The sequence below is a fragment of the Heterocephalus glaber genome, unplaced genomic scaffold (assembly GCF_053883595.1).
Source record: "Heterocephalus glaber isolate CG9 unplaced genomic scaffold, H.glaber_assembly_v1.0 deba00001481, whole genome shotgun sequence".
NCBI lineage: Eukaryota > Metazoa > Chordata > Mammalia > Rodentia > Bathyergidae > Heterocephalus > Heterocephalus glaber.
Genome location: NW_028258317.1, coordinates 45,238,549 through 45,252,786, shown reverse-complemented (window position 1 = coordinate 45,252,786; position 14,238 = coordinate 45,238,549). Strand labels below are relative to the sequence as shown.

Genomic DNA, 14,238 nt, shown 5'->3' with positions numbered 1-14,238 from the left:
AACAATATCATTTCGGTTCCCTTCTGTCCTCCACTGTTCTTTGGTAACCAGGGAAAACATTAACTTGACAAGGGTTTCTGAATAACCAGGAAATCAATTAAATTAACCTTTGTAATTGTAGCTCGGTCAAATTGCTCTGTGCAAAAACAGTGACTCCGTGGAAGTGACCCCATGACCCTGAATTCCTTCTTAATAAAGAATGCATTTTATTTCTAACCCAGGAAATAAGGGCTCTTTGTAGCTACTAGAATGAAGATGAAGACATCCCAGATGTTCTGAGGTCAATGCCAAAGTTGAAATATAACCTCTCCTTATGGGTGCTGGTGGCCCTGTTTATCTATACTGTGTAGAAATCAGTGCTAATCACCAAGTAATATATATGGCTTTGAAATACATCACATTACCTGTATTTTTATCATGATTTAAGCAGATCTCCTTTCCAATAATACTGGCTAGCTTAATACTAAAATTATAATTATTTAACAATCCTGGTTAAACTTTAACAGGTATCTACGTGATGTTTGTGACACGTATGAACTACTTTTCAAAACTCAAGATATAAGAAATATCTTATTTTTCTAAATAAACTTCTGCTCTGAGGCCCCAAGCAGAAGGGCCAAAAACCATTATTGAACTCCTTCTCCTGACTTAGGTTACCAGGATGTGACAATCCACAGGTCACAAAGTCACAAAACTCAGCATCTAACCACTGCAGTTATCCATATATGACAGGAAGTCCCATCTTAGTTCTGGTTACCTGGACAGTTCACTGTTGGTCCCAACAAAGTACAGAACTTCATGACCTTGAGGAAAGGCTTTTTCCAAACTTCACACCTTCCAGTTTCCAGAAAGCTATTCCTCAGGGTCAGGCTTTTCTCCTCTCCTGCTTCTTCTCACCCATGTTCATCAACATTTTCTCTTCACTAACAACACAGTCTCCTTCATTCATGAATCCAACCAGAGGTCAAATATGGAAGCCCTGGACAGACTCATCCAGCAGAAGTATTTTGTTTGACTTCAATAGTATTATTGATTTTTTGAACTGAATCAACATTTAAAGCTTAGGAGATTTTTCAAAAGAATTGAAATATGTAGTTTCTCTCCAAAAAACAAAAGAAAGGGATCAAGAGATGGGAGGGATGAAAAAAGGAATTAAGATGTACATATACATGCTCCATTATGCACATGTACCAACTCCCGACAAGGACTGTAAACATTATGTACTACATACATGTACTAATAAAGTAAATGTAAAAATATAAACACTGGACCCATGTCCCTGCATGACAGCAGCTGGCTAAAAATAGGTAGAGCTCAACCTGTCGAGTCTATCCATGTAAGATCTTCATTATTCAAGGAATTTCAACTTTATCCTGTGGATAGTAGAGAATCCCTAAAAAATGTTTAACTGGGGAATGATATGACATTTTTAGAGAGATCACAGTGGTTGTGTAAAGATAGAGTAAGGGGCAAGAGTAGAATAGAAACTAATTAGGGACTAATTAGTATTCATGTAGAGGACTAATGATGAAGGTCTGACCCAAGATAACAGAATGGAGAGGAAAGGCTGCAGTTTAGATAAATTTGGAAGGTGAAATCAGTAAGACTTAACGAAACACTGAATACACTTAAGGACAGAAAGAGAAAAATGGATGATCCTCAGCTTTCTGATTTAATAATTGGGGAGATAATGGTAGATAGCTGTACTGTTCTGCAAGACAGAGAATTCAGGGGAAATATACTGGGGGTAAAGATAAGGAAATTTTGATGATGATGATGATGATGATGACGACGATGATTGGCATATTTTAGTTTGGAGTAGCTACAGATCTTTCAGGTAGAGATGGCCAGAATTCTTTCAGGAGGAAATACATAGATACAGAGATATTTTACGGTTGCTAAATCAAAATACTATGTAAAGAAGGAGAAACAGATAGATGAGGAGAAAGACCAAAGATAGAGTTCAACTTTGGGAGTCATCAGCCTCTAAACAGATGACTGAAATCATTGCAGCAAGCAAGATTGCCCAGAAAGAAAGTTTAAAGAGGAGAAAGTAAAAAAGAAAGCCCTGATATTTTAGGACCAGATAGGAGGAAGAACTAACAGACAGATAGACTGATCAGAGAGAAAAAAGGATACGGGTCACATGGCAATAAGAGAGGGGTTCAAAGAAAGATGTGATTCCCAGAGTCAAATGCCACAGATAGCTGAAGGGTATAAAGCAGAAAGAGAACTTGAGGAAGAAGCAGTTTATGTTTGCTGACAGTTTCAGTGGTTTCAATACATGTTCTGCTGGCTCTGAGGTAGAAACATGGTGGAAGGGTTTGGGGAAGGAAAGGGGCTCAACTCATGGCATATGAGAAGCAGAGGGCAGGGAAAAAGCCCAAGAGGAAGGGGCTGGGGACCAGAAATGGGGCCCAAGATCATGTTCTAATGACTCACCCAGGCACACTCAGAAGTATGCTTTTCTAATGCTAGGTGCCATGAAGCCAATCAGGTTGCCAACCAAGATTAACCAACACATGATTCTCCCGCTTCAGTCTCCTGAGTAACTGGTATTACAGGAAGGTGTTACCATGTCTGTCAATATTTCAAATATAATTACACACACCCCTGTGAATTATATGTATATTGAGCAGTTATCCCACAAGATGCTAGCACCTACATATATATCTTTAACTCTCTTCTTAATCTCTAGGTTTCTTACTTTAACTCTTGAATACTCCCTCAATATCATGACCCTCACTTCAAATTCCCCGAGACTCATATTATGCTCCCTAGACTCCACATTTGATATTAGACATGACTCTCTTGTCTCTCATGTAATGTTGACCACAACATAAAGATAAGCATGTAAGGAATGAGGATGCTTTCAGTATGGTCTTAGGCCTTTTACCTCTAAAGGGGCAATGTGAGCCAATTTAAAAAGTATTGTGCTAAATTAGTTATCAGGAGATCAAATATGATGCTGGCTCTAGCACTGGTTAGCTTTGTAAATTATCTTTATAACTGTAAGAGTACTTTATAAATATGAGATGTTGTAGTTGATATTTCTGAATTGTGAAACAATGTTAGGGAGTTCCAGGACAGATATGAAAAACAGCTGCTGATCTAAACTGCAGGCCTCATAGGGATAGAGCAAATTAGTAGATAATAAAAGTTTATTCCACTTGACTTTAAAAAGCATTATATTTGGAAGGCACATCTCCTAGAGAAAAAAATCACAGAATGGCTCCCTAGACAAGAATCACTTTTTTTTTTTTCATTACTGTGAATAATCGAAATTTGACAATGTTGTATAAATTGCTTGATAATTCATTTACTATAATGTTGAAAATTGAGATCATAATGACATATTACAACTATCATTTCATTTATAATAAGTTTATGTTTGAGACAAATTTTTCTTTGAATAAATGAACTAAGAATTATTGAATAATTAACTTTTCTACTTCAACTGATTTAATTTTAATTTGCATTTTCTTAGTCCCTCAAATTGCAGTGTAGCATTTTCTTTGAAAGAATAGCTTTGTTATTAGACCTAGCTCAGTCACAACTTCTCATCAGCCATGTAACCTTGGGCAAGTGTCCTGCCTCCTAAGAGCCTCATATTATCACCTGCAAAACTGGGATAATACTATCTACCTTGTAAGATTATTGTGAAGGATTAAATTAATGGTTAGCACATTGTGTGGTCCACTGTAAATGGCTGTTCTTTTAGTATCAGTAACCTTTATAGAATACAGCCATCTCTCCAAAATTATTAAAAAGTATATTCTAGATAAGTAAAAAAGCCTCAAACTTCATATGGCCATAAACACTTCCCCTCAGTTAGGCAAAGATTGGTATATATTTGGTATAGGCTCATATTCCTTCATATGAAATTCTGCCAACCAAAATTCTTTCCAAAGACCAAAAGGTCTTCATAAGTCATTTGGCAGCAAAATATAACCTGAACTCATTAGTCCATTAAATCCAAGCTGAACTAAAATGAGGTCGTTATTTCACCCTGTAAAATTTCAGGTTTAATTATAAAATTAATGGTTTATTAAGAAGTGCTAGCCTAGTCCCTGTTGGAGGTACTACATATACAAAGTATATGCTCTACATTATTATTATAAGAGCTAAAAAGCTCTGAAGTTTGAAACATGACTGTTTCAAGACACTGAATCTACTTACTTTCTTGGTCTGCTACACTTACAGTTTGGAAGATGATAAAGTTTAGAATGAAACAGTATCCCAATTTTTTCAACTCTTTAGAATCCCAAAAGAAAGCTGAAGAAATTTGCCATGAGTACTATATGAAGCTACGCTCTGGGCTTAATACAAAAAAGAAAGCCTGCTCCTTTAGGAAAGAAATCCCCAAACGATGTTCACTAAAAACAGGTAAGGGAAAGAAACTATATTTCCTAGAAATAGCAATAAGCATCTATGTGCCTTTGCTTACCAAATTTGAAGGTATTAATTTTTTCTCACCCAAATTTTGCATGAGGAGAAGAGTAAAAATGATAAACTTTGTATTAGCCATTTCAAAAAGTGTATACCGACCCCGCTGCAGACAGGCAGGTCTGTGCACGCCCTACCGAGGTCCTGAGTCTCACAGAACAGGACGAATCAGCCCTCTGCAGACAGGCAGGTTTGCCCACGCCCTACCAAGGTCCCCGGTCTCGCGGAATACGCCGAATCAGTCCGCTGCACACAGGAAGGTCTGTGCACGCCCTACCGAGGTCCTGAGTCGCGCGGAAAACGCCAAATCACCCCGATGCAGACAGGCAGCCACCTGGTTCCACACTACAAAGACGCAGAGGACACCAGATCACCAGACCAAGTTACTGAGTCCCGCTGCTCCCGGCCCAGGGGTAGGGGCTTCTGAGCCACCGTCCCACTGCTCCTGGTCCAGAGGAAGGGGCTTCCCAGTCACCATCCCTCCCGCTGCTCCCAGCCCACAGGAAAGGGATTTGGGGTCACCATCCCTACCGGTGCTCCCAGCCCCTTGGCCCACCTCTCCCAGCTCAGAGGAGGTAATCTGTGCAGGGGCTAACAGCCCCCCACCCCAGCTGAAATGAGAAAACATGTAAATAAGTCTCAAAACCAGACTTCCAGATCACCTACAGCAACCCCAAAGGGAAATGAGATGGAACACTCTGATACTCAATCACCTGGACCCACTGAACTGGCAACAAAAGGGGATCTGGAAAAAATGAAATCAGAAATAATTTCTCAGAAAACAGGAGAAATTGTGCCCCTAGTGCAACACATGATTAATAAATCTAGAGAGGAGCTCAGGAACATGATGGAATCCCAACATAAGAAACAAATGGAATCCACAAAACAGATGCAAATAGATTTCCAGGACATGAAAAACTCCATTGAAAGTCTACACAGCAGAATGAGCCAATGTGAGGACAGAATTTCAGATACAGAAGATAAGATTGCAATTAGTGACCAGGAAAAGAAAAAATGCTTCAAAATTATAAAGTAACATGAGAAATCAATCCAACAGCTGCTAGATGATGCAAAGAAGAATAACATAAGACTGATTGGGCTCAATGAAAAAACAGGAGACAGTGGAGATGACATAAAATATCTCTTCACAGAAATAATGGCAGAAAACTTCCCAAGCATGGGAAAAGAGCTTGACATACAGACAAGTGAGGCATATAGGACTCCAAATAGCCTTGATCAAAAAAAATCTACACATAGGCATATAATTGTTAAGATTCCAAAAACTCAACAGAAGAATAAAGTTCTCCAAGCAGTCAGAGAAAAGAAACAAATCACATACAAAGGAAAGCCCATCAGAAACACAGCAGTCTTCTCAACACAAACCATCAAGGCAAGAAGAGCTTGGAGTAACATAGTCCAAGACCTAAAAGAAAACAGCCTCTAAGCTAGATTGATGTACCCTACAAAACTATCTTTCAAAACTGATGGAGAAATAAGATACTGTCATGACAAAGAGCACCTTAGGAACTTCGTGAATACCAAACCAGCACACCAAAGAATTTTACACAATATCCTAGGAACAGACATTGAGGATCACAACCCCAGGAAGCAAAGCAGAATGAACCCATCTGGCATGACAAGAAATTAAATAGAAAGAGGGAGAACCCAACAAAAAGAAAAAGTCATGGCAATGACAAGTCAATACGTTTCAGTTATAACCATCAATGTTAATGGTCTCAATTCACCAATCAAAAGAAACAGACTGGCAGAATGGGTCAAGAAGCAAGATCCAACAATATGCTGCATACAAGAAACACACTTAATTCAAAAGGAAACTCATAGACTGAAAGTTAAAGGGTGCAAAACAATACTCCATGCAACAGGAACCCGAAAAAAGGCAGGAGTAGCTAACCTCTTGGCAGATCAAGTAGATTTCAAACCAACACTGATTAAGAGAGACGAAGAAGGACACTACATCCTTGTAAAGGGAAGAATCCAAGAGGAGGAGATGACAATCATAAATATCTATGCACCAAACACTAGTGCACCCAACTATGTAAAACAAATACTAATGGACATGAAAAGTCATGTATGCACTAATACAATTGTAGTGGGGGACCTCAACACCCCACTGTCACAAATAGATAGATCAACTAGACTAAAAATAAGTAATGAAATACTAGAACTCAATCAAACTCTTGAACAAATGAACTTAACAGATGTTTACAGAGTCTTCCACCCCACAAAATCAGAATACACATTCTTCTCAGCTGCACATGGGTCATTCTCAAAAATAGACCACATACTCACACATAGAACATGTTTAAGGAAGTGCAAAGGAATTGAAGTTATCCCCTGTACATTATCAGACCATAGTGGGATGAAATTGGAGATCCATAGCAAAAGAAACTCAAAAAGTTTCATAAACATGTGGAAATTGAACAACACACATCTGAATAACCAATGGGTCACAGAGGATATTAAAGAAGGAATCAGACAGTTCCTTCAATTAAATGACAATGACAATACAACATATCAGAATCTATGGGACACAATGAAAGCAGTCTTACGAGGGAAATTCATAGCAGTGACTGTGCACATTAGGAAAACAGACTGAGCCCAATTAAACAACCTGATGCTGAACCTCAAGCTTCTAGAAAAAGAAGAGCAGGACAACCCCAAAGCTCATACAAGGGAGGAAATTATAAAGATCAGAGCAGAAATCAATGCAATGGAGACTAAGAGAATGATACAAAAAAATCAATGAAGCCAAGAGTTGGTTCTTCGAAAGAATTAACAAAATGGACAAACCCTTAGCCAACTTTGTCAGAAAAAGGAGAGAAAAGGCCCCAATCCATGCAATTAGGAATGAAAAGGGTGAAATGACAACAGACCCAGCAGAAATCAGAGGATCATCAATACCTACTTCCAGAACCTATACACCAATAAGATGGACAACACAGAAGAAATGGGCAGATTTCTAGATACATATGAATTACCAAAGTTGAATGAAGAAGACCTAAAAACTCTGAACAACCCAATATCAACCAATGAAATTGAAAATGTAATTAAAAACTTATCAGCTAAGAAAAACCCGGGCCCTGATGGCTTCACTGCTGAATTCTACAAGACATTTAGAGAGGAACTGCTGCCACTACTGTTTAAACTCTTCAATGAAATTGAAAGGGAAGCAATACTCAGAAATTCATTCCTGGAAGCAAGCATCACCTTGATCCCCAAAGCAGAGAATGACCCAACTGAAAAAGAGAACTATAGGCCAATCTCACTAATGAATATAGATGCAAAAATCCTTAATAAGATACTGGCAAACAGAATGCAGAAGATCATCAAGAAGATCATACACCCTGATCAAGTGGGATTCATCCCAGGGAATCCAGGGATGGTTCAATATACGAAAATCAATCAATGTAATACACTATATCAATAGAGCCAAGGACAAAAACCATAGGATTATCTCCATAGATGCAGAAAAAGCATTTGACAAAATCCAACATGCATTCATGATAAAAACCCTACAAAAAATTGGAATAGATGTTCTCTACCTCAAACTGATAGAAGCCATCTATGAAAAACCAACAGCCAATATCATACTAAATGGTCAAAAACTGAAATCCTTCACACTAAAATCAGGAACAAGACAAGGATGTCCATTATCACCACTCCTGTTCAATATAGTTCTGGAAACATTATGTGCGGCAATTAGACATGAGAAATAAATGAAAGGAATAAAGATAGGTAATGAATAAGTCAAATTGTCATTATTTGCAGATGACATGATACTGTATATAGAAGACCCCAAGAACTCCACCAAAAGTCTTCTAGACTTAATAACCTACTTCAGTCAAGTAGCTGGTTACAAGGTCAACACACAAAAATCAATAGCTTTCCTCTACACCAATGACAGACTCACTGAGAGAGAAATAGGGCAAATAATTCCTTTCACAATAGCATCCAAAAAACTGAAATACCTAGGAATCATCCTAACAAAAAAATCAAAGACCTCTTCTCTGAAAACTATGGCACTCTGAAAAGAGGGATCAAAGATGATATTAGAAAATAGACAGACATCCCTGCTCCTGGGTAGGAAGGATTAATATAGTGAAAATGGCCATACTTTCAAAACTGCTATATAGATTTAATGCAATTCCAATTGAGATCCCAGCAGCATACTTCATAGACCTCGAGAAAAAAATCCAAAAATTCATTTGGAACAAGAAGAGACCCAGAATAGCAAAAGCAATTCTAGGTAACAGAGACATGGCAGGGGGTATCACAATCCCCAACCTGAAACTATACTATAAAGCTACTGTGATAAAAACAGCATGGTACTGGCAAAGAAACAGACCTGAGGACCAGTGGAACTGATTAGAAGATGCAGAAACAACGCCAGACACACTCAGCCATCTCATCTTCAATAAAGGAGCCAAACAACCTCACTGGAGGAAAGATAGCCTCTTTAATAAATGGTGGTGGAAAAATTGGGCTTCAACTTGCCAAAGATTAAAACTAGACCTGCATCTCTCAACATGCACTAAACTAAAATTGAAATGGATTAAAGATCTAAATATTAAAATAGAAACTCTGAACTAGTTGGAACAGAGGTTAGGTAGAACCCTTGAAGACATCGGTGTAGGAAAAGATTTTATGAACAAAACCTCAGTTGCCCGTGAACTAGCACAAACAGTCAACAAGTGGGATGTCTTCTTATTAAAAGGCTTCTCACAGCAAGAGAAACCACCAGCAGTGTGAAGAGACAACCCACCATGTGGGAAAAAATCTTCACCTGCTCTTCCTCAGACAAAGGTCTACTATCTCGAATCTAGAAAGAACTTAAAAAGATCAGACCTCCCAAATTTAAAGACGCAATCCAAAAATGGGCATCTGAAATGAACAGACATTTCTCAGACAAAGAAGTAGAAATAGCAAATAAATACATGAAAAAATGTTCAACATCACTGGTCATTCGAGAGATGCAAATGAAAACAACGCTGAGATTCCACTTCACTCCAGAAAGAATGGCTGCTATCATGAAATCAACCAATAACAAATGCTGGCGGGGCTGTGGGGAAAGAGGAACCCTGCTCCACTGCTGGTGTGAGTGTAGACTGGTGCAACCACTATGGAAATCAGTATGGAGACACCTCAAAGAACTAGGACTGGAAGTCCCATTTGACCCTGCTATTCCACTGCTGGGGATCTTCCCCAAAGAATTCAAAGAATCATACCACAGTGATATATGTGCACCCATGTTCATAGCAGCACAGTTTGTAATAGCTAAAACTTGGAAACAGCCCAAATGCCCATCAACTGGAGACTGGATAAAGAAAATGTGGTTTTTTAAATAAAATGGAGTACTACTCGCCATAAAAAATGAGGAATTAGAGATATTTATAGCTAAGGGGATGCACATTGAGGTGATACTCTTAGGTGAAATAAATAGGACACACAGGTGTAAATACTGAATAGTTTCTCTCCTGTGAGAAACTGAAAATGTAAATAAGGACTAAATGTATAATAGGTAATGTGAAATAGGAAGAAAAGGGGCAAAGGGGAAGGAAGTGGGAGGGCTAGGGGAAAGGATAGAAGGGAATGGGATTAATATGAGAGAATGGAAAAATAGGAACAAAATCTTTGTAAATAGGAATGGAGGGGTTGAAGGGAGGGCTGGGCAAGGGTGAAAAATAAGAACCAAGAGCAATTATGTAAAGGTGCAAATTTCCAATGATGAATGTCATTATATCGTATACCTAAAATCTACCAATGATTAGAATGAATAATGGAAAATGTAAAATAGGAAGAAAATGTCCAAAGGGGTAGGGGTAGTGGGGGGGGGGGCAGGGGAAAGGAAAGAAGGGAAAGGAAAAGTGATGAGAAATGGAAAAAATGGAAATAAAGTCTTTGTAAATAGGGAAGCGTGGAGGGCATGAAGGGAGGGCTAGGAATGGGGAAAAAATAAGAACCAAGATGCATTATGTAAAGGTACAATTCCCAGTGAGAAATGTAATTGTGTTGTATACCTTCAATGTACCAATAAAAGAATTTAATTTAAAAAAAAGTGTATACCAAGTTGTTAATAGCATGAGAGGAATGGTTAAGTTATAATGTTAAGCAAAACCAGGATACAATATTATGTATAAATGTATTTTACAATGTTCTTCAGGTTTTTTTTTTAACAGAAGTAAACTAAAAGGTTAATGATGGTTGCTTTTTGAGTGTTGTGACCATGGGTGACTAGCTTTCTTCCTCTTAGTATGCTTTTCTGAGGTATGAGTGAGCAGGAGGTGCTGATTCTGTCAGACCATGGGGTGGCCAAATTCCTGAGATCAATTACCATGGTCAGCAAGCAACCTTGACTACGAATCATCAAAAGGGCATGGCATCTGTTCAGAGTGGAGTCTGATGGTTCACCCATAACCTCTTCCTCTTTTGCAGGTGGAACACACAAAGAACAATACCAGCTACTTGCCTATGAACAGCCTATTCTGAAAAACTCTGTCTTTAAAGTACTTGGGATCCAAGGACCTAATACAGCATCAAATATACGAAATATACCAAGTATTGGAGGTATGACAGGTCACAGGAGAGGAATAGGGGTGAGAACGAGGGAAGACACAGGACCCTAGCAAATGCTACTCCAGGTAGTAGCCCTAAATCTGTGTCTTCATATGTATCAGAAATTTCTGTCCATCTGCTCTTGATGTACCCTCTAGTGGTATCCAAACTAGGAGCAACAGAGCTGATCTAACAACGTGCACACATTCGATAGTTAGCACTGCATCATTACTTTGAAATGCCTGTTACATTATAGATTGGAATCTCATGCACTTTTTCCTGATGAAAAATGAGATGCGATCAAAAAATACAGTGAATGTTCAAAATTTTAAAAAAATATTACAGTAAAAAACATGGTTACTAATCCCCCTCAAAACACTCCTTACATTAGAAGCCTACATAGAAATTCAATATTTTATAATCTCCTTTAGTATTTTGTATATTTTTCTAGGTAGAATTCTAGAATGTAAAGAAGATACAGTCATTTTTCTTCTTTTATACTATTTATTTTGTGGTATTGGGAATTGAACCCAGGGCCCTCACATTGAGCAACCTGCACAGCCCTTTTTTATTTTTTATTTTTATTTCATTTTTTTGGTACTGGGGATCGAACTTGGGACCTTGCACTTCCGAGGCAGCCGGCAGAACCACTGAGCTAAATCCCTGGCCCTATTTTTTACTTTGAGACAGGATCTTGCCAAATTGTTAAATTTCCCACGCTGTACTCTAACTTGCCATCTTCTTGCCTAAGCCTCCCAGAGTGCTCAGATTACAAGTGTGCTCAGCTAAGATACAATGGTTTTATTCTGCAGAACACATATGGGTAGCCCTAAATTTGCTCCTGTTTATCCCAGCAGGCTTCAAAAATATTATTTTCTAAATGGGCTGTGACAGGAGCACTGCTTTAAGTACCTCTTATTTTGCCAGAGTCTAGAACTGGGTTTACAATCTGTCTTCTCCCAGATTGTTAGAAATCCTAAATCACCACACTTTATAGATAGACATTCACTTACATAAATTTATCAAAGTAGAGTCCCGTCTTTCCTACAGTCCCTTACACCATGGGGTAGAAATGAAGGTTTCCACAGGCAATGCCTGTCACTTTGTCAGCTTCTTTGTTCCCACCCATAAACACTAGCACGGCCTCACAAGGCATTCACTCAGGAGACTAGCATCTTTAATCTCAGCCTTTTGGCTAGTAAAGCTTCAGTCTAAGCATAGCTCAAATTTGAAAGAAAAAAAAAAGTCCCTTGTGAAGCACTTCAAAAAACATTTTTCCAAAAGAAATGCTCATGGGAACAAGTTTTTTGAATTCTTTATAATAGGAATTTCACTCATTTCAGAATCTTGTGCTTCCCTAAGTACATACAACGATCAATCTGTTAGTTTTGTTCTGGAGGATGGAAGTTATGTGATCAATGTTGAAGACTTGGGAAAAGACCAAGAAAAAGGTAGAATATTTCCTTATGTCTATAATTATATAAATTATGACTGGTAAATTAAAAATTATATCTAGCAAACCATCAACAATGGATTAACTCAGTTGTAGCAAATAGATTTCATGCTCTGTGTTAATTCATTTCAATGCATTGGCAACAGATGTGTAGAAGTCACTGCCTGAAATTCAGTAGTTTGGTAAGGATTCCTCAGGGGGAAATACAGATATTGATAAATATATCTGTTGGGAAATATGGAAAGAGTTGACCACATGTGTTTTCTGTTGCTAAATTACCCACTAGATCTTTCCAGCCTTATTGACATCACCAAAGTACAATCTTTAGTAAAAGAATATGTCATTGCTATAAACAATATTTTACATATTTTAATAACTATTTTGAAGAATTTATCAGAGTATATTCACTTTTTGAGATCTTTCTCAGAACCACAAAAGTTTTTCTTTTGTTGACATACAATAGAAAAGGAGGACATTCTCTAGTATTATATACTAGATATGATAGAGTTGAATTATTTTTATAAAATTACGTGTCATCAAAGGGATTTTATGCATTCTCTTTCAGACAAAGTACTATTGCGTTACTACGAGTCTCAGTACCCTTCAAATGAATCAGGTAATTTGGAGGCTTGGCTAGCTACAGGGTTTTAATTCTTTTTTTTTTTTTTTTGGTACTGGGGATTGAACTTGGGACCTTGCACTTGTGAGGCGCGCGACAGAACCACTGAGCTAAATCCCTGGCCCCTACAGTGTTTAAATTCTTAACTTTGAAGTAAAGATAAAATATCCAAGGAAAAGGAAGACAGTTTCAAAATGTTCTATGCAACCTAAGGTCATGATAAAATTTTAGATCCAGAAAGAATTTATTCCATCTCATCAACTTTTTAGATTAAAAGGATAAAGGCTTGGTTACATATAATAAATATCTCTCTTAGCCAGGGCTGGAATGACAGTTCTGCTCAAAAATTACCTGGAAACAGAGCTTCTACTTTGTTGCTCTGCTAGTATCTACATACCAGTAGTTCAAGATTCCCTGACACCTGAACAATGTCTTTATTAGCAGAGAGAGACAAATGCACATAGTCTCTTTCCCTTGCAACTGAAAGTTGCATCCAACACTTCCATTCATCTCACACTGGTCAGAACTTAATCTTATTGCTACATTTAGCCACAAGAAAGCAGGCTAGGAAATATTCTATTATATAAGAAGAGGAGGTGAATATGGGGACAACTATCAGTGGCTTTACAGGCAGATAGGGGAGCTGATGCCCAGAGAAGTGCCCATCAGAGTTGTAACTGTCCAACCTGAAAACATATTTTTTTAAAACTAACCTCTCTTCTTTAAAGGATTTAGAAGTACCTCTACTTTCCTACTAATGACTCAAATATTTCTAAGTAAAGAAAGTAGTGATTTTGCTTAACATCACAGACTCTTTTCCTGGATGTTAAATTCACTGAAGTTGAGTTACCAAGTCTTAACTTTATAATTTATGATTTCTGTTTTCTTAATTTTTGACAGATAAAATTATATATATATATATCATGTACAATAATGAAATTTTGAAGTACATATACATTGTGGGATGGTTAAATCAAGGCAATTAACAAATGCATTACCTCACATAATTATCTTGTGATTTTAAGGGGATGGTGTTGATGGTAAACTGTTAATGGTAAATCTGAGTCCTACAAAAGACACAGACTTCTCACTGCATGCCAACAAAAAGGAGCACTCTGTGGAGGTAACAGAAATGTGACTGTATAAT

At 37.8% G+C, this 14,238-nt stretch overlaps 1 protein-coding gene across 3 annotated transcripts in view; it reads left to right on the top strand.

The window, feature by feature from the left end:
* Nucleotides 1-14,238, top strand: part of Il33 (interleukin 33) — a 52,285-nt gene that overhangs the window by 31,445 nt on the left and 6,602 nt on the right. For all 3 annotated transcript variants that reach the window (XM_021252804.2, XM_004838257.3, XM_004838258.3), the window contains 5 exons: nucleotides 4,261-4,386; nucleotides 10,900-11,031; nucleotides 12,363-12,470; nucleotides 13,038-13,088; nucleotides 14,117-14,214. In XM_021252804.2, coding sequence (XP_021108463.1) covers nucleotides 4,261-4,386; nucleotides 10,900-11,031; nucleotides 12,363-12,470; nucleotides 13,038-13,088; nucleotides 14,117-14,214 — 515 coding nt within the window. The remainder of the gene's footprint in view (nucleotides 1-4,260; nucleotides 4,387-10,899; nucleotides 11,032-12,362; nucleotides 12,471-13,037; nucleotides 13,089-14,116; nucleotides 14,215-14,238) is intronic.